This window comes from Natrix helvetica (genome assembly GCF_964273705.1).
Source record: "Natrix helvetica genome assembly, chromosome: Z".
NCBI lineage: Eukaryota > Metazoa > Chordata > Lepidosauria > Squamata > Natricidae > Natrix > Natrix helvetica.
Genome location: NC_138554.1, coordinates 87447468 through 87473319, shown reverse-complemented (window position 1 = coordinate 87473319; position 25852 = coordinate 87447468). Strand labels below are relative to the sequence as shown.

Sequence of the window (25852 nt, the reverse complement as noted above, 5' to 3'; positions counted from 1 at the left end):
CACACATTGCATTATGGGTGCGGCACGCCCGCACACGACCTCCCTGCGCTCCCCCCACTTGTGGCACGCGAGCCAAAAAAGGTTCTCCATCGCTGACATATAGCTTACAAATAACTTTTGCTTTAAATTTTCAAGAAACTCAAGCAACAATCTTATCAGAATACATAGTATATGACATCTTTGAAGATAGATTTCAGTTTTAGATTAAAATTATTCACACCTACTGGAAAAAAGTTAGATTATACTACAACAGGTTTAATTTATACATAGAATGAAGAGAGGACAGTTCTATCCAAGAACATTTGTTGTTTCCTTCAGGTCGCATAATGTTAACAATTCTATTTATATAGATGGGTTCCAGTAGGTCAGTTACCACTTTTGTATTATTGTTCATTAAATCTATATTTTTATTTGATACGAAACCAAAGCAGCAAATGTAATTTAATCGTCGCTGTCACTCCCAGATTCACTCAACTGCAAGTCATTTCCTGTTGTTAAAAAAAGAGAATTATTTTAATTTCCAATTAAATTCTACATTGATGAATTATGAAATGTTAGCTATCAGACACCAAGAGCAAAAATAGGTAGCAATTTTAAAAGACCATTAAAGAGTTTACTCCAAGTGGATTTAGTTTTTGATATTCTATTATTTCTCTGTTCCTAGTATTCTTTGGCATGATTCATGAGAAGCCCAAATGTTACAATGATTCCTGTGGAAATCACTAAACTTGAAGCTTTCTTTAATAGAGTTTAGGGTTTTTTATTTGCTCCATCACAGATTTGATCCAATAATGGGACTTTGAACAAATATGAACTGAAGAAACTGTATGCAGTGCTAGCATCAATTTCTTTAGATTAGATCTGAATCAGTCAGACCAACTGCTCTAAGTTATGAGGCCATGCTGAATAATGCAAGTCAGTACTGCCTATAAAAAAATTGTGATATTAATATTAACTGTTAAGTGTATAAATGAAGTATGTCTTGGAAAAGGAAAATGTGTGTTTCCAACAGAAGGAAATACATTTAGCTTAGGGTTGAACTGTGGAGTCTGTGATATTCTCTGAGTTTGATTGTTTACTTGCAGCTATAATAGCCACTATGATGGACAGATAAGAAGACCAGCAGAGTGCATGCATGAATACCAACTGATAGTCAGAAGACACTCATTAATCTCACAACATATGGACACTCAATCATAGCTTCAAATTAGAAACTGTGAACATCCTAGACCCGTGATGGCGAACCTATGGCACGCGTGCCACAGGTGGCACGCGAAGCCATTTCTTAGGGCACGCGAGGGGTTGCCCTGTCAGCTCCAGTGCGCATGCGCAATAGCCAGCTGACTTTGGCCTTCATTTTTGGCCGTTTTTCGCCCGCCTCCAGAGGGCAAAAAACAACCCAACACAGAAACCGGAACTTTGGGAACGGACTTCCAGTTTGCATGTTGGGTTGTGCTTTGCAACAGCCGTGAGGTCGGAGGGAGTTTGCTCAGGAGCGATGCCGGCAGGGTCAGAGGGAGGGGTAGCCCAAGCTTTCTGGGATGAGTAAACAAGTGTGGGGAGGCGAAGGGGAGATAGAAGAGAGAGCGCTGGTCAGGAGCCACAGGAGGGGTAAAGAGGCAGCCGAGGGGGTGAGGAGATCCCGGCTTGCACACAGGAGCGAGGGCACCTTTAAGCTTGCGGCTTTCTCAGCGCTGTTGCAAACCATGGCGGCCCCGATGCCCAGCACCTTCCATCCACAGCAGCTGCACCCTGCCGCCTTTGGAGGCAGCCGCTTTTCTTGGTGGGGTAGCTTGTGAAACCCCCCCCCCCTCTGCTGGGCCAAGAGCAGCTGACCTGTGAGGGTGCCGTTTCTCGCCATCATTTGCGGGGCTAAAAAGCTCATGAAACAGTCTCTCCCACCCCGCCTCGCCTGTCTCTTTAATTCACGCCTCTTTGTCTCCCCCTGAAATGACCTCATCCTCAGTAGAAAGCAATTGGGAAAGGTTTGTGTGTGTTTTGGGCTGGGGGAAATAAGGTAAGGAGGAAGGACAGAGGCTTCTCGGCTCGCTCTCACCTCCCGAATAGCAGAGGTTCCTGTGTTGGGATGCCCTGCCTTTTCCTCCCTGAACTGGTGCTGGAGGGTAGGAATCTGATGTCTGTCCGGAGGCTGATGAGCCCAGGAGCAGCACACCCATGAAGCCCATGGGCGTGCTGCGGAGGGACACAGAGTCCGGGAGGCGAGCAAAAATGCCTCCATTCTTCCTCCTTGTTTTATTCTCCTCCGCCCACCCACCATCTCTCTCTCTATCTCTCACTCACACACACACACAAACAAATCCTTTCCCAATTGCTTTGTCCCGCTCCGGCACTTTAGGCAAAGAGGCGCGATTTAAAGAGACAGGCGAGCTGGAAGGGGGGGGGGAGGAAGCAGCAATCGCCCCGGCACATATTCCTCCTCGCCCATCGTGGCTGCCAGGGCTTCTCCTTCATAATGGGCTGCAGGAGGAGGAGGGAACCCCATCTCCCCCATTGGGAACTCTGCCAGAAAAGCCATCCGGGAGGCGAGAGTGAGCGCACACACTCCCTCCCTTTTTCTCAAGTCCACGGAGGGAGATTTCCTTCAGAATCAAAACGGCTGGTGGAACACCTCAGCGCAGCGCTGCTCCTTCCATGGACTTGAGGGGAAAGAAAGCCCCCTTTCCCCCTTCTCAAATTGCAGTATGCCTGGAGAGAGAGGCAGGGAGGGAGGAAGAGCACATGCCACCTCCAATTAGTTATCCAAGCTCAGTTTCCTGCTGCCAAGGCCAGCGCTCTAAAGGCGGCAGGGTACGACAGGTCCTGCGGGTGTGAGTGGAACATGCTGGAAGCCTCCGGAGGGCCTGCGTGGGGGCGTTTTCACCCTCCCCAGGCCTTAGAAATCCTCTGGAGCCTGGGAAGGGTAAAAAAACGGGACCATCACGTAACAAAAGGGGGAGGGCGGGGTTCGCACGCGCATGCCCGGGTGGTGGTGGTAGTTACATGCACATGCGCATTGGGGTCTGCACGCATAGGATTATGGGTTTGGCCCCCCTGCCCTCCCCCCCTTTTGGCACGCGAAGCCAAAAAGGTTTGCCATCACTGTCCTAGACCAAGCTAAATCCAATATCTAGGGAATTCCTGGAAGCTTAGCATTCTGACAAATCAGCCATTAAAGATATATACAGAGAATCACATTCACAAATAATTCAAGAGAGATAGTAAAACACCTAAGAAGGAAACAAAAAGACCAGAACACATCCTCTCCAGCAGCCTGTACCCAGAAAAGCAGGGATTAATACCAGACAATCAATCAAGCATAAAGCAATATCTAGACAAGTTCATGATCTTATGATAAAAAGCCTCAATGGTGCAGTGGTTAAAGTGAAGTATTGTAGGCAAACTCTGTACACAGCCTGGAATTTGAGCCTGATAGGGCTCAAGATTGACTCAGCATTCCATTCTTCTAAGGTTGGTAAAATGAGGAACTAGATTTTTGGGGACAATATGCAAATAACACTTCTATATTGTGATGGTGTCCCCCCGGCCTGTTTTTGGTCCCAGGAGGCTTCAGGGAGGCCTGCTAGGTCCAAAACAGGGTGCGGGGAGGTGTGGTGTGCCCTCCTCCTATAGCCCTATTTTAGCCCCAGGAGACTGAAGGGAGGCCTGCTAGGCCCAAAACAAGGTGTGTGAGGCGTTCGTGCATACACAGTGGGGTTGTGTGGAGAGCTCATGGGGTAGGGTGTCTCACATGCATTGCATTATGGGTGTGGGCATGCTTTTGGCACGACGACAAAAAGGTTACCCATCACTGATCTAGAAAGTGTTGTAAAGCACTACTGAGTGTGATACAAGTTTAAATGTCATTGCTATTGCTATTACTTAGCCAAATAATTAAACATCTGCAATCAATCAACCAATTTAGAGAGCAGCAAGGACTCAACAGAAAATAAGTGTGTTTGTGAGTAATGTGCACAGTGCCACTTATCTGCAATATCAAATCCAAAAATAAATAAATAAACGAAGCCTACAAATATTTTTGTATCTGCAAAAAGATGCAAATGTTACACATGGCAAAAAAGTAGATAAGTTTTTGTGGATGTATAAAATGTATTTTGAAAGGATTGTATCATCTAAGCAAGATGCCTATACTCCTTCTTCCTTCTCACTTAATAGCAACTTGATTGTGAGGTCTAAATAGCTTCTTTGTGACTTTCATCTCCTTTCAAATTGCTTTCCTGGCTGATGATGGGAGCTGCCAGTCTTATACTATATGGCTTATGCTGGCTTCTCCACTGCCTGAGTTGTTTCAGGATCTCTATGGACAACCTCTTGAATGTGCCACTTGATGCTCATCTTCTCCACATATACTTTATAAATAACTGAGTTCCATAATGTGTAGGCAGCATTAACATCTAGCAACCTTACAGAAATTAATGCAAGCAGATTGTAGGTAGCATCACCATTTTATGTGGCTTCTGAATGCTAGTGCTGCTTGCAGACTGTTCCCACAGTAAGTCACTTGAAGAGGCTAATTGCCCAAAGGGCACCACATGGAGCCTTCCTGAGTTGATCCAATGGGATACATTTCAATTGGACATGAAAGACGAGTGAGTAGAGATCATTATACAGACAACTCCTATGGGAAGTCAACCACAGATTCTCGTACATTACTCAATTCCCATAAAGGAAAGATCTTGTTATTTCACTGTTATTATTGCCCAGGAATGAGGACAACTTGTACTTAGAGCAGCCTTCCTGAGCATAATGCCCTCATGAAATCTTGGTCTATAGTTCTCATAATTTCCAGGTTGCATTTATGTTGTATGACTTATGTTGTATGATACTTAATGAAAATAAACTTACTGAGAGTATTCATGAGTTGATTGTTGCCTTGTGCCCTGCCAGTACCATTGGCAACTACATTCTTGTTGTTACACTGCTGAGAAGGAGAAGGATGTGCAGTTTCACCCCCATCACTGCTGGAAGTTTCATCACCACTCCCAGAGGAACTCTCGGATTCAGATGAACTGCTGTCACTACTGCTACTCATCTGCTCAATAATTTCAACTTCAGCTCTTAGCTCTAGAGTAAAAATAGGAGGGTCATTTTTAAAAGTTTATTTATTCATTAAAAATATAGCCTGAGTTTTCTTAAGAAATTCAAGGTCATATAGATAGCACTTGTCCCTTCAATTCTAATTCTCTGTATGGCTGATTTTGCCCTAGGACTGAGATTCTAACTATAGTGCCCCATTGGCTCTCAATTATTTAGCCCAGATAGTCCATGTTTTAAGAGATGTAACAGTCTTAATTAAATTAGATTTGGTTTCAACTAATATAATTGTGAGGTGGCTGGCTGGTAAAGGTTATAAGCGGTGCTGCCATTGAAAATATATACTGAAGAAAACTTGTGTGGGGGAGTAATAGATTTTCTTCCCATCTCAAACAGTAGGTAGGCTATAATAAGTGTTCTACCTCTTTTAATATCATCCAATTGAGGTTCTGGTGAAGGATTGTCTTTCAGTGGTGAAGTTTTAGGTCCAGCTGCAGGCTTTGTTGGAGCTCTGAACTGGGTGGAAGATTGTGCAGCTCGAGCAGATTGCTGTTCTATCCGTGCTTGGATTTTACTGCTGCCTTCAGCTCTGAAAGGAAATGTTTAAAACAGATAACTTGTATAATATGTAATTGCTTTACATAGCTTCACAGTGATAGAGAACCTTTTTTGCCTTGGGTGCCAAAAGCACGTGTGCATGTTATCACGCATGCATGCGTGCCCACTCCAATAATATAATGCTCCCCGCAGTGTGCCTCCTGCACATGTGCACCTCACCTTTCAACCCCGCTGCTGTCCTGTGCATCACCTCCCCCTTTCCCCTGCTGTCCTGTGCATGCATTCATGGCTTTCTTGGAGCCTGGAGAGGGTGAAAACGACCTCCCTCATCCCCCTGAAGGCTCTCCAGAAGCCAGAAGTGGCCCATTTTCAGACTTCCGGTGGGCCCAGTAGGTCCGTTTTTCACCCTCCCCAGGCTCCGGAGACTTTCTAAGAACCTGGGGAGGGTGAAAAAAGGCCCAACACGCAAACCGCAAGTTCGGGAACAGATTTCTGGGTTGCCCATTGGGCCGTTTTTCTCCCTTGGGAGGCTTAAGGAAATGTTTCCCTAAAGCCTCCGGAGGACAAAAAGCAGCCCAACGCGCAAACTGGAAGTCTGTTCCTGAACAGTTTACTTCAGGAGGAATTATACTTTGTGCTAATCGATATTGGCCTCACATGTTTGTGCCCATGTTTACCTTGTCTTTTTGACTTGAATGCTGCTGCTTAGCTTTTCAAGCACATATTCCCCAGTGTCATGGTTGATAATAAGTACACAGTCTTTTTGGTAAGGCCTTTTGTTTCCTTTGAATACAGTCATTGGAGGTGTGGAACCCTGATTTTCAAGAAAAGTAAATAATATAATTAAATATAAACAAGTATTTATGTGCAGGTCAAGGTAATCAGATATAATGGAATAGCATAATCAAAGTCTAAAATCCAACTCAGAAGATTATGCTTTGATTGGTATTTTCTTAATATTTGTTCTATGATAGTCATTACAATATTTTTATATGCAAGAAAGAAACCACATGAACTTTGGCAAAATTACTATATATACCCATGATGACAAACCTATGGCACTGCCGTGCATGCGGGAGACAATGTGTGCATGCATGGGGGGAGCGCAGGGGGCAGCATGTGCATGTGTGGGGTCATGAGCGATGTGCAGGGGTGTGGCACACATGGGGGGGGTCTGGGAGGCATGTGGGGGTGGGTGTCATATGCACATTGCTTTATGTTGTCCATCCTTTCAGCACGTGAAGATAAAAAGGTTAGCCATCACTAATATAGAACTTGCTATTTGCAAAAATGATTTTATTAATTTGCTAATCTTAAAAAAAAAACAATTGTCTGTATACTATGTCTGCTACAAGGAAGAAATATCTGAAATTAGAATGACAATGCTCATTAACCAGTAAATAAAATATTTGTTGATTTTTCTACAACAGACTAATATGGCTAACTTTGTCACTATAAACACTTCATATTAAATATTTTGTCTATGCAGATAGACAATGCAACATAATATTTTATAGTTTATATTCTATAGTTCAGAATATAGTTTATAAAGCAATCAAACAGAAAGTTTAGTTATACTTCAATATCTCAAACAGAGGGTTGTCAAACTCAAGGCCCATAGGCCGGATCCATCTCACAGGATGCTTAAATCTGGCCCCGGGGCCAGTCTGGAAATAGCAAAGAACCGCCCTGCGATGCCTCTGGCAGCCAAAACAGGCTGTGGGGAGGACCGCATCCCCTCACACCTCATTTTGGTCAGCAGGGTGCTACAGGAGGCCGTCCAGGCCAAAAACAGGGCATGGGGGGGGGAGAGACATGGGCCCCTGTGCTCTGTTTTGGTCAGCAGGGTGCTGCAAGTGGTGTTCGTCCTGTCTCCTACCTCCTACCCACCCCTGGCCAGCCACGGAGAACTACAATGCTGATGCAGCCCTTGAAGAAATCCAGTTTGACATCCCTGAAATATATCACCAATATTATTTATATCCTATATCAGAAATAAAATTAAAGAACTTAATATAGTTCTAGAGAATTCAGAAATATTATTTTATGAATCCTTCAATGCACATTAGAATTCATACATAGCCAAAATAATATTAGGCAATGAAAAAAAATCCAATATAATATCTATATAGAAAGTTGCCAGCAATTGAAAGCGACTCACAGATATATTTGCCTTAGATTATCGCAGGTGTGCATGCTATGAAACATCAGACCATTACAAATCTCATAAGTACACACACTAATCTTAATACAGATTCAAACAAGCCTGAAAAAAAAGTTGTAAGGACCTGCCTCAGCTATTTTCTCAGGAAAGCAGAACTCTTGAAACAGTGGTAGTTCAAAAGGAAACTTTTACTGAGAAAAAGTGATTGCAGAGACATCAGCAGAATATGAAGTTTCCATGCAAGTGTTAAGCTGTTTTTCCCTCTTCAAACCCCACCTTGATTTCCCAGTCTACAAGTAGCCAATATCTCGCAAAGGAGTTTTGAGAATTCCAAGACGTTAGCTTGATAGCAGTTCACACTCAGGGTGCTGTGATCTTGGAGAGCTAGAACCAGCTGGGAGGAAGTGAAGCCCATCCATTGCCCCCTCCCTAAATCCCACGCATTACAGCAAAAACAAAAGCATGCAAAGAATTCAGCTCCAACAACTTGCCCCCTCCCACTCAGAATGGCAGCATCCCTAAGTGGACCTGACAAAAGTACTGTAAACCCTATATAAAGATGCATTATACTGATGATTTGATTCATTAATGCAGCAGCACCTTTCTTCAAGGTTGCCTGGAAATCAGAAGTGCTTATTTCAATGATACAGTAACAAGTTGTATTTGTAGTCAGAGCAAAATATTTTTTTGCAATTATTCTCAAAGTATGCACAGAACATTTGACAGACAGTTGTTAAAAATGGCATTCTCTTAAACAAGTGTTAGTTTCCACAAATTGTTTTTATGAAGTATATGAAAAATTCAGAGCAAAGCTTGTAAGAACTTGACATAGAAGGCAAATCTGCAATGTGAGATATAGTGAACTTACAGGAATATGTGGTAATGTAATTGTGACTTCATCTCCTTTACCAACTTGAAGCTCTCCTTCACAAGACGTATCTATAGATGCTGGTTTAAAATCATCTAGAGGATACAATAACTGATATTAAATATACATCATGTTATAAAGGATGTTTTATAGTATTTATTTAGAAACATTTATTTATTTTATTCTTTTCATTGGCATTCAAATAATTTTGGAGCCAGCTTAGTAGAGTGAATGTGCAGAATAGGAATTAAATTGAATTATCACCTTATAATGTTCTTCTGCTAATATTCATTCTTTGTTAGCCAATAACGCAAAAAACTCTAACACAGCATCTTCATTTCTTAATCTGCTATATCTAGTATCTGCTACAAAAAATAAAAATGAAAAGCCTTAATTTTTTAAAATTTCCTTCATCCATTTTTTTTTGAAGTTCATCTACAAGGCCAGTTTTTTTTTTAACAACTCTGCAAGTGGTCAACAGTATCACCTTTTTTCTGGAAATAACTGTTCTTTCCTGGTGCTCCAAATAGATATTAATCAATGTCCTGTGCTATTAAATGTATTTATAAATTTTAGCTTGCCCTTTGAGAGCTTAAGAAAGCACACAAAGCAAGTTCAATTGGGCTTACTCCCACAGAAGTGTAGGTATGCCTACCCCAGTGTTTCTCAAACTTGGCAACTTGAAGATGTCCGGACTTCAACTCCCAGAATTCCCCAGCCAGCACGCTGGCTGGGGAATTCTGGGAGTTGAAGTCCGGACATCTTCAAGTTGCCAAGTTTGAGAAACACTGGCCTACCCCAACATAGTGCACTCCAAAGTATTGAATCCCAGCACGCGGCTACCGATTGTCTGAGGATGATGGAGCTTGTAATCCAAACTTTAGGAATGAACCAGGCTGGGGAAGGCTGCTTTACCCACTTACCTGGGAGTAAGTCACACTGAACTCAGTGGAGCCTGTTTTCGGTTAGGCAGGCATAGGCTACCGCGGTTACGGCCCTCTTTTGACACGGGGCCAAGCCAGCTAAACCAAGCCGATGTTTTGGGGTCGCGGGCCTGGCCCATAAGCGCCGCCTCTGCCGGGGCACTCACAGCGAATGGTGTGGAAAGAGGCTTTAGGGTGCCGCTCGAAGCTTTCGCCCAGCTGCAGAGGATGCTCCTCCTTGTCCAGCAGCGGGTTTGCCACGCCGTTCATGGCTACCGCGGCGCCCGCCGAGAACAACAAGAACCCCCGTAGCCGCCCCGCCCCGCCTGGCCGCCTTCTCTTCCGGGCTCGGAGCAGCGTGCAACTGGGAAAACACTCCCTCTCTGGGGGAGCCGATCGAGAGGGACCACGCAGCTTGGCGGTACTGTAAGGTGTCCTCGTGGTTTTTGGACAGGGGGCGGGGGGGGGGCATCCGGGAATTTTTTGAGGGGGAAGAATGGCGTGCGGGTGGCGGGACCAGGAAGGTGTTACCGGCCCCGATCAGGTAGGTAGGTAGGTAGATAGGAAGGTGGTAGCACTGGGGGAAAGATTGACGCATTTCGCCTCATCTGCAAAGGTTCTTGAATTGATAGCAGCTCTCAGAACCGGCAGATTTAATCCAGCTCTATAATTGGACCTTTCTGCCTGATACGTTGTTCCTCGGAGCTGAGCGAGAATTCAGCTGAGGACACTTTCTGTTTTTTTCTCTTGGAAAACAGGAATTTAAAAAGTTGTATTGAGGTTCTATTAGGTCAATAGTTTTTCTACTTAATTATTTTTAAGCAAAAAACTGAAGGCTTCTTACCAGGAGAATTCATCTCTTGGTAATTTCAGATTTGAATACTTGATTTGGTTACAGAACGTAAGTGATTGGCTATTGCCTTTTTTCAGGTTGCTGCTACAGATCGTCCTTGGTCATATGAGTATAATTCAGACAATTTCTTCTAACCAATTTTGTTGTATTTATTTTGTACAATGACAATAAAGGCTATACTGTACTATAGAATCAAAGTCAATGAGGGAGCCAGATTCACTTAACAACTGTTATTAACTTAAGAACTTGAGTGACTCACTTAATAACTGAGGCAAGAAAAGTCGTAAAATGGGGCAAAACTCATTTAACAAATGTCTCACTTAGCAACAGAAATTTTTGGCTCAACTTTGATCATAAGTTGAGAACTACCTCTAGTTTAGACTGGTAGTTTCTTTATTCAGAACTAAACAGGCCTCACTTTGGAGGATTGCCTCTGCTTGCTTCTAACCTCAGAATAACTCCACCAGGGTTTACACATCAAATTAAACTGAAACTCAATTTACATCTGGGCTTAGGGTGATATAAGAATCAAATTAATGTTCTCTAGGCCTTGGTGGTTTATTCAGTAGTGAAGAACTGTATTTCTCTTTGTGACCTGTCAGTTCATGCAGAGTATGCTCTTTATATATTAATTAAAATATGCTTTTAAAAGATGAAAGTAAGGGAAATGATGGTATTGTTGACATGTTTTTATCATTTGGTATCCAGAGAAAATTGTGAAATAGTAACTTTTTTTAATTGTGTATTTGCATCTAGGTCTTATAGGATATGTGATTTCGGCAATTATTTAATTAAGAATTAATGCAGCTTTGAATCTGCTTTGTCCATTAATTAAGATGATTAAATCCAAAATTCTGAAAAGTCACTCATCTATTCTTCATACTGATGAGGTAATAATTCCTTGTGAAGATGGATCTTTCCAAAAAACAGAGCAGAAGACAAGAATTCTAGGTCCTGAAGAAACAAAACAATTAGCCCAAAATCAGGTCTTAGTATCTGACTTCAAGCAACAGAAACTTGAGAAAGAAGCACAAAAAAACTGGGATCTATTCTACAAAAGGAACAGCACCAATTTTTTCAAGGACAGACACTGGACAACTAGAGAGTTTGAAGAATTAAAAGCCTGCCGTAAAGTGAGTTTCACATTCTCTGTCACCAGAGGGCAATGAAGAACCACTATAGAAAAATCTCTGAATTGGAAGCCTCTAACTCACGGGGGTCAAACTCACGATGTTACATTGCCATCATGTGACATATTGCAATGTTTTTCCCCTTCGTGGAGCTGGGGTGGGTGTGGCCTGCATGTGATGCATCCAGCCCGCTGGCTGCCAGTTTGACCCCCCTATGTCTAAGCTGATCTTATGTTATGCATGTTATAAAATTCAGGCTAGGCTGGTGCAATATATTTGTTTTGCACATTCCATGATAAAATTTGAGATGGAAATGTTAATATTAACATCAGTCAGTTCCTTGGTATCAATTTGATTGAAAAGGATTAATTTTTCTAGTGGTGAATCTGGTCCCAATTCCCAAAAAGATGGGGGTGGTGTTGTCCTGTTTGAAACAAGTACACATTCAATGAACAAATGGAGTTCCTGAATTATATTCTTAACATTTTGTCACTATCAAAAACAGTAAGGATCAGCTAAGTGGTAAATGTTGGTCTCTATTCAGAGTGACACATCAAAAGGATGATATGATTTCTGTGCAATTGTGACCAGTTTGTTGATAAAGTAACTTCCATGATTAAGTAATAATTCATTTTCATATAAAATACAAAAATATCATGAATTCTGTTTTGTATCTTTAATTTCAATAAATTATCTTTGACTAATCTTATGCTTCTAATTCACTAGATGATTCCATCTGCTGTATGTATCAAGATATATTATATGACTAGAATCACAATAGGTGTTAGTTTTAATGGCTTTTAAATGAAGGTTTTCTTGCTTTTCAATACAACCACTACTTAATGGGAGTATAATAAAACCACCTTTTATTTTCGGTCATTAATTTGGGAATACATCTTTGTGGTGATTGGATAATCTGTTGTGTGGGATCCAGTGAATGGAGGTTCACTGTAATAAATTTGATTCTAAAAGCCAATGTTAATCCAAAAATTAATTCACTTTGAAAGGATCAGACAATTACAACAATTATTTTCTCATGTTTTTAGTTTGAAGATCAAAAATTGACAATTCTGGAAGCAGGTTGTGGTGTTGGGAACTGTTTATTTCCACTTCTAGAAGAAGATTTGAATATGTTTGCTTATGCTTGTGACTTCTCTCCCCGAGCAGTGGAATATGTAAAAGTTAGTAAAATATTTGTCATTTTTTTATTCCGTTAAGTGAATACATGCTTTTGAAAGATAAGTGTCTTTAAAAATAAATGAAGAGAAAGCAAAAATAACATCAAGACTTGGTATCATTATATTGCTTTAGCTCTGCTAAAATTAATTAGAATTAGATATTACCTGAAATCCTATTTTTATTATCTATGCATAGCAATGTCAGAGTCTGTATTTAGGTCATTTAGGAAGTAGTACTTTTACATTTGAATTACCTATTTACCCATTTGTTTAATTTGATATAGTAATTCATTAAATTATCTTAACCTGGAATTTGAGTTTTGTGCTTAGTAATTAAATATTACTCAGAAGATTATGGAACAGCATCTAAATGACTTATTTTAAAATTTTGTAAGGCCACCCATGGTAAAAACAAATACCTAATACTGTAAAAGGTCCACACCCAAAAGCTGGAAGAAATAGATATATACAATTTTATATATTATAATAATCAGGTTTGCTTTTTCTGTCTTATACTAAGTTGAACAGAATGGAAAACGTGTATGCAGAAAAAATTGAAAAATTTCTTCTGCATGTGCATAAACAAAATAATATCAGCAACATTAAGAAGAGTGGATTTGAAGTCCATGCATCTTAAAGTTGCTGAATTTGAAAAGGTTATCTAAAAATACTAGTTTGGGAAAGGTATTCAATTTATTATCTGCTCTTCTGCTTGCTTGTCTTCAGTTCAACATTGAGTGAGATTATAATGAATAGCTTCAAAATATCCACTATCTAAACCAGTATTTTCCAAACCTGGTAATTTTAAGTATAAAGATTTCAGCTCCCAGAATTCTCTAGCCGAAATGCCGTATTCTGTATTATTCTGCATTCTAGTCTTCTGTATGATTTATATGCTAGCTTCAGGTTTCAAAATAAGAACTTAAATAAAATTGTGCCAAATGTTTGTATGTTCATTTCACAGCAAAATCCTCTATATGATGCCAAAAGGTGCAAAGTATTCCTGTGTGACCTGACCAAAGATGATCTTGTGGAAAATGTACCATTAGAGTCAGTGGATGTGATTATGTTAATATTTGTACTTTCTGCCATTCATCCTGAAAAGATGCATTTAGTTTTGAACAATATTTATAAGGCAAGTCTGCAGGACTATAATAATGTTTTTTGCTATAAGTATGTATTTCTGCTTTGAAAAGTTGTAATACAATTATCTATGAGATAATTGTCTTAAATGTCTTAAATGCAAACTAAGGTTCTCAGGTTCAAGCAAATAATGGTAACTGATTCAAGCTTGAAACGTGTTTTATGACAACTGTGAAATTTATTTTTCTAGTGCTATTATAATTAATATGGAATGATATTTGAATAAAAGTCACCCTTTCAAACCCTTTCATAATGAAATGAAATTGTATGAAGTCTGCTTAACAGGGCCAAGCCAAAGTGGCGCAAAATGTTCCACTTTTATCATCGCATGATTTTATGTATTAATTAAGTCCAACTTAATATGTTTCATATTTTTCTCAGGTATTAAAACCAGGTAAATATGTCCTATTCAGAGATTATGGCCTTCATGATCATGCAATGCTGAGGTTTAAATCTGCTTGCAAATTGGAAGAAAACTTCTACGTACGACAAGATGGAACCAGATCATACTTTTTTTCTGATGGTGAGATCTTAATTAAGATATTATATCTTAATATTGATTATTATTACCTAAAATATTTCATATATGTATACACACATACAACACAATTTTCGGAGTATAAGATACACCTTCCCCCCCCTCCAAAAAGAGCGTGAAAATCTGGGTCGTCTTATACACTTAATATAGCATTTTTGGCCTACCGAAACCCCGCCCTCTTTGCAAAAATGGACGTGCAGAGGGTTTGGGAGGCCTGCAAAGTGTTCCTGGGGGCTGGGGAGGGCAAAAATGAGCAAATAACGAGCTATTTTTGCACCTCCCCCAGCCCCCAGGACCATTCTACAAGTCTCCCAAAACTCTGCATGCCCCTTTTTTTTTTCAAAAAAAAACAACAGCCAATTTTTGCAAAAAACAGTCCATTTTTTCTCATTTTTGTCCCCCCTCCCAATCACCCAGGAGCACTCTACAAGCCTCCCAAGGCTCAGTATGGGTTTTTGTTTTGTTTTTTTTGCAAAAAATGTGTGCAGAGGGTTTGGGAGGCCTGCAGAGTGCAAAAACTTTTTTTTTAATTTATCTGTTCAATATCATGATGCGTCTTATACTCTGGTGCGTCATATAGTTCGAAAACTATGGTGTGTGTGTTGTTATACTAAACACCCAACACATACTGAAAATAGGAAAAGTTTACAAAACAAAAATCTGTCAGAACAAAAATACAATGTATTTATAGTAATTTATAAATAAATCCAAGGTATTTGTATTGAAAGGTTTTCTACAGTACAAATGTACTGATGCAGAAAATCATTTGTTTGACAATAAAGGAAAGTAGATATGTTTAAACATCAAAAAGCTGCAAACAGCAGCCTCAGCATCGTAAAACGTTATTTAACAATTGTGAACATTCATTTTGGTATGTATATAATCCTATTCTAATAATGTAAGTTTGTGTAACTCCAAATTTAATAATAGTCACTATAAGTATAAACTTAAAGAAATTGTATGTCCTCCAACATTCCTTTTATGTCCAATTTCATCAGTTAAGGATTTAAGGATTTCTTCTTTCTTAAGATTGAACATTGCAATGCTATTCAGCATTGCTCAATCTTTGTAGCTTTCAGATATGCTGATTCCAGCTCTCAGACTAATAGGATTTGAAGTCCACATATCTGAAAGCTGCTGATGTTGAAAAACACTGGATTAAATTATATTAAAAAGTTTAGTCCAGCTTCTTGCTCACCATGGCTGGGCAGGTGCATAGGAAAGCCCCATGTAGGACAACCTACTCTCACTTTTCGAAGAAATTAAAAATGTTATTGACTCTTAATTGTCAAATGGTGATAAAAGGTAAAGAATATGAGGGCAATCTTATATATTAATAATTTGTAAGATGCCAAGAGTTAACTTATAGAGGAAACGAGTGGCATAGAAATTTAATAAATACATAAAATATAACCCACCAGAGATATTTCTATTTTATAACCAGCTGCAAAGGGATTTGATAATTGCCCAATTTCAGTAAGAGCTTCTATTGAGATATCTTTGAAGCTGAGCCCTGCTGCCTCAAATAATCTCCAAGTTTTCTCAAAAAATACTTAATTTAAAAAACTATATTGACTGTTAATTATACTTAGATTATTATTTAAAGGATATATCTTAAGTACCTCGTAAAGGAACAATCCATACTTAGCAGCTTTCTTGGGCAAATGGAAGGAAAATCTGACTTTGAATATTGCATCATTTTCTGTATTGATGCCTATCTCTTTTTAAACAATTAACAAAACAATTTTTCATTTTTTGTTTTGAAAGAATAGACTGCCTATTTAGGATTTGTATCATTTCGTCTTTGTACTTTAATGCAAATTTCTTAAAAATATTTTTCCTTCTAGAATTTTTGGCAGAACTTTTCCTGTCTGTGGGATATGAAGAAATAGTCAATGAATATGTGTTTCGAGAAACTCTGAACAAAAAAGAAAATGTATGTGTGCCAAGAGTTTTTCTCCAAAGCAAATTTCGAAAGCCTCAGAAATAAATTTTTGCTGATAAATTGTTGGGCAGTTGAAGTTCAAGGCTATTTTCTTATGTTACTCAATTTAAACCAAGTTTTATATCAGGCCTGTGGGACAAAATAAGCCTAGCACTTGCCTAGTCCTCTTCTATTGATACAATCCTGAAGAGAGCGGAAGCCTCTGCTTCTAAGTATAATTCAATAATCTTGGGATTAAATTACCAGCTTTCAGATTTATAATTCAGGATCACAAAGCTTTCCTTGGCAAGACTTGAGAATGCTTATTGCCAAGCAGATTCTAGAAGTGTGGCTAACCTCATATATAAGCAGTGCCTGAGTTCACATGACAGCTTTGTTGATATAGCATAGTGAGTCAGTACTAGCTTACTACATGTACTTTACCTAGCCAGTTTGGTTAGTTAGTTTACAATTCACTGCAATTTTTAAACCGGCAGCTTCTCAATAAGGGTGGAGATAGCATCCATGCATGGGTTGACACTGTCCGTGCTCTGATTGGACTGAGTCTGATTACTAATTAATTAACCACTATATAACCTGCCTCCATGAGTGGTACCACCCAGTTTCCAACTCAGTCCATTCTGGGACAGTCGTGTTATCCTTATCTCTACCTTAATTGGTCAAAAATTTGATAGTTTCAGAACTGTTGATTCTTACAGTAACTGTGAGTATCCTGGATCCAAACGTTGGGCTCTGAATGCTTGAGGCCACAGGGTTGCTGTCCACAGGCCCCGCACCTCCCCCCTGAGTAGCACAAGGAGTGTCGGCTCCCTGCCTAGTTTAAACGGCGCATCTGGGAGGCAGAGAAAAGCGGGTGGGGTGCTGTTCCTTTTAAAACTGACAGCCACGGAGATGGGGAGAGCCCGGAACACTGTGCAGCGGCTGAGCAGCGCACCAATTGCCGACGCGGCTCCGACGGTGTGTGCGAGGCTGCTCTCGCTTTAAAGGAGCAGCACGCCGACAGGGAGAGCCCAGGATGATCACGAGCGCCCGATCAATCCGAAAATTACAAAGGCGGCTGAGCGCTTCTATGGAGGTTCGGTGCCGCTCTGAGATGCCTCGGCTGCGCGAAAAAGAGTTCAAATGTCATTTTGAAAAAGGGGCCGAGCCCAGAGTGCCCGCAAAGAACTGCGGACACCATTTTCTGCCGTTTTTTGCCTTGGTGACAGCATGGCCGACGACGGTGTGCCTGAGCCCGCCTTGGGCGCTGGCAGGAAGATCGCTGAATCTGACCCTGGTCTCTTGCTACGGTGGAGGCTTCTCTTTCCCCTGTCGGGGCAGCCTTATCTCAGGCTAAGGCCTCCCACAAGAGCTCGTCTTCAAGCAGTAAAAGCTCAAAGACTAAGAAGGCATCCAAGGCCTCTTCCAGTAGTAAGCATTCAAATACCTCCTCCCAACACCGATCTGAGAAGGAGGCACGGGCACCGCCGCAGCCAAGCCCACTGCCACCACTGCAGCTTGATTTAAATCAGGGTCCATTTAGCCCGATGTTACCAATTAACACATCGGGGCTTTGGGGGACCACTGGGCCTCATTTCCAGGGTAGGAGCATGGAGGCCACCTTCACCCCGACTGCGGCTGGTCTTTGCCCGGCAGAACACGTGACTCCATCGCCAGCCTTGTATGCCCCTGCCGCCATGCCAGCCATGCCCTTCAGTTACCAGGACTTTATAGCAGAAGGTATAAAACAAGGGATTGCGGCTGGGCTAAAAGAGGGGGCCTTGGGGCCACAGGCTGAGGCCCCTCGGTCACATCCCAAGCAGGGGGGGGCGCCAGCACCTGCAGCTCCTTCTCAGCTACCAGAACCCGACCGCAGCCCCTCTCACGCCTTGGAAGAGGGTGAAATCAGGGATACCAATCTGTCAGATGAGGTGGGGCCCATCACCGATAAACCCTCCTACACAGGCCTTTTTCCATCTAACTTGTTCACCCCCTTGTTATGCACGGCCAAGGCGGCTTCTGAGCTTGGAACTCAAACAGTGAAGGAATCCCCATCACAGCCCCAGTCAATCAGTGTTTGGTTTACTGAGCACAAGCTGGAGACCAACAACATTCCGGCCCCATAGTTGTTTGTCGACACTATTCAGCATCAGTGGTCCACTCCGACGTCTGGCCCAGCACCATCAACCAACAATAGACGTTTCTATAACGTTGATGACGACCTCAACAAGGCGCTGTTGTGGCCAACGATTGACCCGCCCGTTGCAGCCCTGTACACCAAGACCACAATGCCGGGGGCGTAGGGGGACATCCTCAAACCAGAGGATAGATGGGCTGACCAGGTCATCCAGTGGGGCCACCAGGCGGCCACCTGGGTGGTGCGGGCCTCGACAGCGGCTTCCTTCTTCTCCCTCTCAAGCCTTAGCTGACTACAACAGCTGCAGGGGCGGATCCCGGTCAGGGACTCAAGGGCCCATCAGGACTTGAACAAGATTGTAGCTGCTGTACAGTTCACCGCGAATGCCACTTTGAGCGCTACCCAGTTCACCTCCAGGGCAGTGGCGTCATCGGTAGCCTCACACAGACTTTTGTGGCTGCGAAAGTGGCAGACGAATGTCAAATAAATGGCGCCTGGCATTTGAGCCATAAATGGGGAGCACACTCTTTGGGATTCACTCACTCTCCTATTGATTGAGGGTAAGGATAAACGCAAAATCCTCCCCTCCAATCCATGAAGAGGTTCGCATGCCTGGCTCCTTACACTAGAATGCAGCCATTTTGTAATCAAGAGTATGGGGGGCCCACCCGACAGCCGGAGTACTCTCCTTTGGGTTATTGCCCACAGGGAGGGTTCTTTTAGCAGTCTAGGCAACAACAGTATCGGCAGCCAAGGGATAACCAATCTAAGCGTCCCTTTCGGGGAGGCAGTAACCGATACTACTACAGACCTTAATCCCTCTCAGGAACAGTTCCCCATTGGAGGCAGATTGTGTTTTTTCGCTGACCAATGGGAGGCCACAACTACTGATGCCTGGGTTAGGGCCACGGTCAGGTTCGGTCTGGCCTTGGAATTGGTTTCCACACCCCCAAAGTTCTTTCTTCGTTGCCCTGTTTCTGACAACCCCCAGAGGAGGTGCCTTGTGCAGTCCACTATACAGCATTTGGTCGAGATTACACTATATAGGAGGTGCCAGCTGATCAAGCCGGCTGTGGTTTCTACTCTGTTCTATCTGTGATACCTAAGGCCTCTGGAGGGTGGAGGGCCATCCTTGATTTGAAACGCTTAAACAAGTTTGTCAAATTCAGACGTTTTAAAATGCATTCCTTAATCACTATTCTGGAAGGTATTTGAGAAAGTGATTTTCTCACCTCAATTGACCCCACGGAGGCGTACCTGCATGTGCCCATACGGAGGGAATATCAACAGTTCTTGGGCTTCTGTTACATGTCACGTCATTATCAGTACAGGGCATTATCCTTTGGCCTTTCTTCCGCGCCCTGGGTTTTCATCAAAGTATTGGCGGTCTTGGCGGCCCATCTGGGCTCCATTCCTGTCAGGGTACAACTTTATCTAGATTATATATTGGTACAATCAAGTTCCAGGGACAGGGTGGTGGACGACCTTCGCTTCACGTTAGATGTATTGAGGGAGAATGTTTTTTCCATCAATGAAGCCAAAAGCCATTTTATACCCACAACTCGTATCTTACATTTGGGAGCTTGGATAGATATAGAGACGGGTCAGATTTTCCTTTCTGAGGACTGCCTCCACAGCCTTAGACATATAGTAACAGAGGTGTTACGCAGTCACCAGGTATCCCTGGCCACTCTATCCAAATTGTTGGGGAAGATGGTTTCTACTATTTCCATTGTGCCCTGCCTAGATTACACACGAGGGAGTTGCAATGGTTCCTTCTTCCCTACCAGAAGTCTAATTGCAGTGTCTCCTTGACTAAGGTACCATTACCTAGGGAGGCTCACCACTCTTTCCACTGGTGGAGGTCACCAGTCATTTTAGAGTTTTCAGTAGGGTGACAGTTACTACAGATGCCAGTCTGTACGGTTGGGGGCCCCATATGGGGATGCAAATGGCACAAGGCCCATGGTCACAAGAGAAGGTGGAGAGCATTTAACTGGTTGGAATTACGAGCCATGAGATTGGCCTTATTGAGTTTTCAGGATTCTGTCTCCGGACAACATATACTTGTTCTGACTGACAATATGGCGGCCAAAGCCCACATTAATAAATGGGGTTACTAGATCAGGTGATCTTATGGCAGAAGCGAATGTCCTGTTTTCCTGGGTGGAGGAGAATCTTGGGTCCATTTCAGCAGAGCATATCTCGGGCATCAGTAATGTCACTGCTGATTGGCTTAGCAGGGCTACGGTTGACCAAGCCGAATGGCATCTGCACCCTTGTCTTTTTCAGGAGATAACACAGTGTTTCAGTCTCCCGATCGTCGGCCTGTTTGTCACCATGGACAACTCCCAGCTACCGAGGTTTTTCACACAGTTCAACTCACTTGGAGTGGGAGCAGTGGATGCATTTTGCTGCCCCTGGCACAGGGGCCTACTTTATGCGTTCCCCTCGATTCCTCTTCTCCCCAAGGTCATCCACAGGGTCATCTGCATCAGAGCAGAGATCATCCTTCTGGCGCCTCACTGGCCGGGTCGCCCCTGGTTCGCCGATCTGTTTTCACTGTCAGTGAAGAGACCTTGGAGGATTCCGCCAGACAAGGTTGTCCTCACCCAGGGGTCTCTGGAACACTCAAAACCTCAGTGGCTGCAGCTGACTGTATGGCGGTTGAGCAGCTTGCACTGAGGGAAGGCAATCTCTCGGACAGGGTCATTTCCACCATACAGGCATCCAGGAGACCATCGACGGTCTGCATTTATAATGCCACCTGGAAAAAATTTTCTTGTTGGTGTGCAACCAAGCATATCTTGCCAAGTTCAGTCTACCATTCCTCAGGTGCTGGAATTTCTACAGGATGGTTTGGAGAAGGTGTTATCTCCCAACACTCTTAGGCGACAGGTGGCTGCCCTCAGTAGCGTACTTACCTGGGGTGGGGGACAGTTGTTAGCACATCATCCCAATGTCCGAGGGTTCTTGAAAGGGGTGATTAATCTAAAGCCCCCAGAGTTGCATAGATATCCAACCTGGGATCTGGCTAAAGTTCTGGAGGCCCTGATAGATCCACTGTTTGAGCCCCTTCGGGAAGTATCCTTACAATTTCTTACCTGGAAGGTAGCATTCCTGGTGGCCGTGACGTCAGAGAGGCGTATATCCGAACTGCCTTGTCTGTGTGGGATGATCTCTGTAGGTTCCATGAGGACTGGGTGGTCCTCAGACTGGATCCTTCCTTTATGCCAAAGGTGGGGTCTTGGTTTCACTGCACACAGGAGGTAGTGTTGCCAAATTTTTGTCCCTCACTCAGACATGAATTGGGACGTCGTTGGCACAAGTTAAATGTGTGTTGGGCAATAAGAGTTTACATTGATTGCACGGTGGGTCACAGACACTCAGAGGCCCTCTTTGTTTCGTCCAGTCTTCTTCCCTTGGGCAAAGGGTTTCAGTAGCAACCATTGGACAGTGGATCAGGCATTGCATCGCAGCAGCGTATGACTCACGCCGGGAACTGAGGCCAGCAGGGGTAACGGCCCACTCTACGAGGAGCTCTGCTACCACGACAGCATGGGCGACATAGGCTTCTCTGGATGAGATTTGCATGGGCCTCCCCATCCCCTTTCATACAAAATTACAAACTTGATAAATTTTCATCAGCAGATGCGGCTTTCGGAAGAAGAGTGCTGCAGACCGTTCAGTCAGTTGAGTCAGTTTCGGAACAGTCCATTGCCTGCCCTTGAGGGTTGTACGGCTTGGGTATGTCCCATGCATGGATGCTATCTCCACCCTTATTGAGAAAGGACGTTGGTAACTTACCTGATGCGCCTCTTCTAATAAGGTGGAGATAGCATCCAGCCCTGGCCCTTATTTTGACTGTTCCTTTGTCTTTCCAGGACTGTTTTTGTTCTAATTTCAGATGTTTGTATTGACATATTGGTGATGTTCTTTGGATCAGTAAAGTTGAAATTTGTTTGAATAACACATGGAGTCTGTCTTTTTTTCTCTTCGCCGGAAACTGGGTGGTACCACTCATGGAGGTGGGTTATATAGTGGTTAATTAATTAGTAATCAGACTCAGTCTAATCAGAGCACGGACAGTGTCAACCCATGCATAGATGCTATCTCCACCTTATTAGAAGAGGCGTATCAGTAAGTTACCAACACCCTTTTTGTTTTGTTAACCCATTGTAGTCATAGTTGTAGAAATATAGTACGTCACTAAGCCTGTAGTTTAGTTTGTTGATTATGAGCCCCTTTTGTGAATCTTAAATTGTGATTTAATATTTTGATCAATCCCAGCTAATGGTGATTCTTTTAATTCATTGTTAAATAAATTGTAGTTCATCAAAATGAAAGCCAGCTGGGTGATCTGATCTTGGGCCAGTCATTCTTATCTCAGCTGAACTCACTTCCAAGAGTTATTGTTCTGGGAAAAATAGGAGGAGGAAGGTGTATTGAATATGTTTGTATCTTGATTTATTTGTAAAAATAATAAAGGCAGGAAATAGATGGAGAGTATGTATGTATATGTGTGTGTGTGTGTGTGTAGACAGACAGACAGACAGACAGATAGATAGACAGACAAGATAGATAGATAGATAGATAGATAGATAGATAGATAGATAGATAGATGATTGATAGATGATAGATAGATAGATAGATAGATAGATAGATAGATAGATAGATAGATAGATAGATAGATAGATAGATAGATAGATAGAGTCTGAACTCAGCTAATGTTAGATAGGTACACTGGATGCCAAAATTAGGATACCCCTGAAAGATAGCTGTTCATACACATATATCTTGCTCATATATTTTGAAATACTCTGCTACAGTCAAACACAACAAGGAAACCAGCAGGAAGTCAGAAGTTCTAGTGATATGCGGTTCTCCCTTAATAATCCATGTAGTCCTCACTTTAAAATATTAGCTATATAACAAGAATTTCTCTTGTTATATAACATGGTCATGTGACATTACACTTTATGACTGCATCATAGTGATAGCAATTTTGGTTCCATTGCCATTGAACTGAATATTGTAAATTGGAGGAACACGCAAATGCTTCCTTGAATGCAGAAGGCAGTTGTCTGCCATCAGACAGGAAAACAAGACATAGTTTGATTGATAGAGCTGGGACGAAGTTAGAAATTCTGGTAGGTAGCATTATTGGATTATATTGACTTGACATGCTCATTTGGAAACCTAGCTATGTTCACACAACTCATTAACCAGTTTTAAGTGAACCATTGTCAGTTGTCAATGTTCAAAAAAACATTGAAGCATAGATCGTACTGGCTAAAATAACAGTGCACTAAGACACAAACCCAAATGAAGGTATAGTCATTGATATTGGTTTGGTTCAACCTATTAGAATAGGCTAAATTTATGCGTGTTTCAGAATGTTCTTTCCACTTGCAATAGGAGAAATTGTTAAAAGGAAAATGGCTATTTCTGTTCTAATAAAAACAGACTTCAGTGTCTTCAGTTTTCTGGCAATAGGTAATAGGAACTAAGCAGGCTGGGTTTGAAACATTCCATTAATGTTGGTATTACAACTTCTTGCATCCAGAGTGCAATGAGCCCAAATTATGTCCTATGTTAGGCAACTATATATTTAATGTTGCAAAAGCTTGGCTCTCTTACTACATGAAATATTTGTTTAACTATGATTAATTGACCAAACTGCTATTGGCTTAACCTTTGTGCTATTGAATAACAAAAATGTTGGATTAGACATGAGTTGAGAGGTCTGATAGGAAATTCTTGATGTTTTCTTGGCCCAAATAGATGGGAAATCTGGGTCATGTGGCCTTTGACCAAATTGCAAAATCATTCTCCTAGTAATCATTATGACTTGGATCAAAACAATCTGCCTCTTGTGCTGGCAGCCCATTAGGCAGGAAATGAGAGGGAGGGAGAGAGAAGCAGATGTAAAAAAAACAACAGGGCAGAAAAAGAGTAAGGGAAAAGGTGGCTGTGTTCACTCTAGGCCAGGAGTGTCAAACTCACGTCGTCACGGCAACGTCACATGACGTATTGGGACTTTTCCCCCTTTTCTAAAATGGAGGTGGGCGTGGGCAGCGCATGATGCATCCGGCCCATGGGCTGGGAGTTTGACAGCCCTGCTGTAGACTATGCTTTCCCTATCACATAATCCTATAAAATCACAATGCTCATTCAGGCTTAAAACCAGTTAGCGGGAAAACCAAGTTTCAGTCAGGTCATGGTGATGGGCTGAAAAGCTAATCTTTCATTCTTGAGTTATGTTCCTCATTTTCATTTTATGAAACTTATAAGTCACAAGAGATTAGAAGAATAGGGTAGATACCTTCTCTTTATTTATTGCTGGCGGCACAAAAACTTGTATGAGGAAAGCTGCATCGCATCAGCTATTATACTTGGGTTAAGGAAACCATGACTTAGTGTATGAACACTGATATTATAAGTTAAGAAACCATGTTTAAAACCAAACAATGGCTTAGACTGGAATATATTGATCTGTTACTAAATTTAATATTTGAATATTTTCAATTTATTTTTGAATGATTTAAAAGTTAATTGGTAAAAAGGACATTATAGCACTGTCCCCTAGAGTTGGGAACAACTAACACATAAAGGTATAATACATACCTTTATAGTTTTATAGCACCGAAGAAGGCAGGTAAAAATGTGGTACTGATAGGTTGGAATGTACTTGCCCAATATGTTGTTATGATGATTACTTAGTAACTGTTTTTAAAACAAATTAAGAGATAGTCTCACTGGGTTCCTGTGATATCACCAGTCTATGCAGCAAATCTCTGTGCAACATTATGACATAACCAATTTTTCTACATTTCTGCTACATGGATCAGTTCTTGTTTTGCTTATGTCTTCAAGTTTACTTTCATCCACATGCCTTATTATTTGTTACTAAAGTTATAAAAAGAAATTCATAATTGATTCTTCTGTCTGGCGTATACACAACTGGATCAGAGGCTCATAAACTTCTTCTGTATTGTTATATAATGTTAAGAGTGGCTGTCTAAAATTATATTGTAACAAGAGAGAAAAAAGATAATTACTGGACAATCCCATTTTTGCTGTTAAGATATTTCTTAATTAGACCACAATAGTGATCTAAGAGTTATATTTCATCATTCAGAAGATCCGAAATAAAGTGGGCTGACTAAGTAATTGTTTGGGGTTTTTTTGTTCTACCATTAGAAATGGATCCTTACACTGTGCTGCTTACTCTATGATCCCTGACTCAAAGTAAGTAGTACCACTTTGGGAATTGGAACTTCCCACAATTTCCTTAACTTTGATATCAAAAAAGTATCTTCTCTTCTGTAAAGGATCATACCTTCTGCTAATACTACTTTATTATATCTCTTTGCCAAGACAT

General features: G+C 41.8%; 2 protein-coding genes across 6 annotated transcripts; one reads left to right on the top strand and one right to left on the bottom strand.

Moving 5' to 3' along the window:
- EAF1 (ELL associated factor 1) lies at positions 1-9980 on the bottom strand. The gene is made up of 6 exons (XM_081970124.1): positions 9733-9980; positions 8643-8737; positions 6288-6424; positions 5475-5641; positions 4864-5082; positions 1-488 (listed from the first exon to the last, which is right to left on the bottom strand). Exons 1-6 carry the CDS (start codon positions 9833-9835, stop codon positions 442-444), a joined length of 768 nt encoding a protein of 255 aa, XP_081826250.1. The 5' UTR covers positions 9836-9980; the 3' UTR covers positions 1-441.
- On the top strand, positions 9848-25852 carry METTL6 (methyltransferase 6, tRNA N3-cytidine). 5 transcript variants are annotated; one of them, XM_081970119.1, is made up of 7 exons: positions 9848-9986; positions 11175-11551; positions 12595-12729; positions 13691-13861; positions 14251-14392; positions 16255-16343; positions 20761-23014. In XM_081970119.1, the coding sequence occupies exons 2-7, from the start codon at positions 11255-11257 to the stop codon at positions 21151-21153; spliced, it is 1227 nt and encodes a 408-aa protein (XP_081826245.1). In that variant the 5' UTR covers positions 9848-9986; positions 11175-11254; the 3' UTR covers positions 21154-23014. The 5 variants fall into 5 exon arrangements, with proteins under 5 accessions (XP_081826245.1, XP_081826249.1, XP_081826248.1 ...); XM_081970123.1 differs by lacking the exon at positions 20761-23014 and adding an exon at positions 25672-25852 and having other exon boundaries at positions 9854-9986; XM_081970121.1 differs by having other exon boundaries at positions 9864-9991.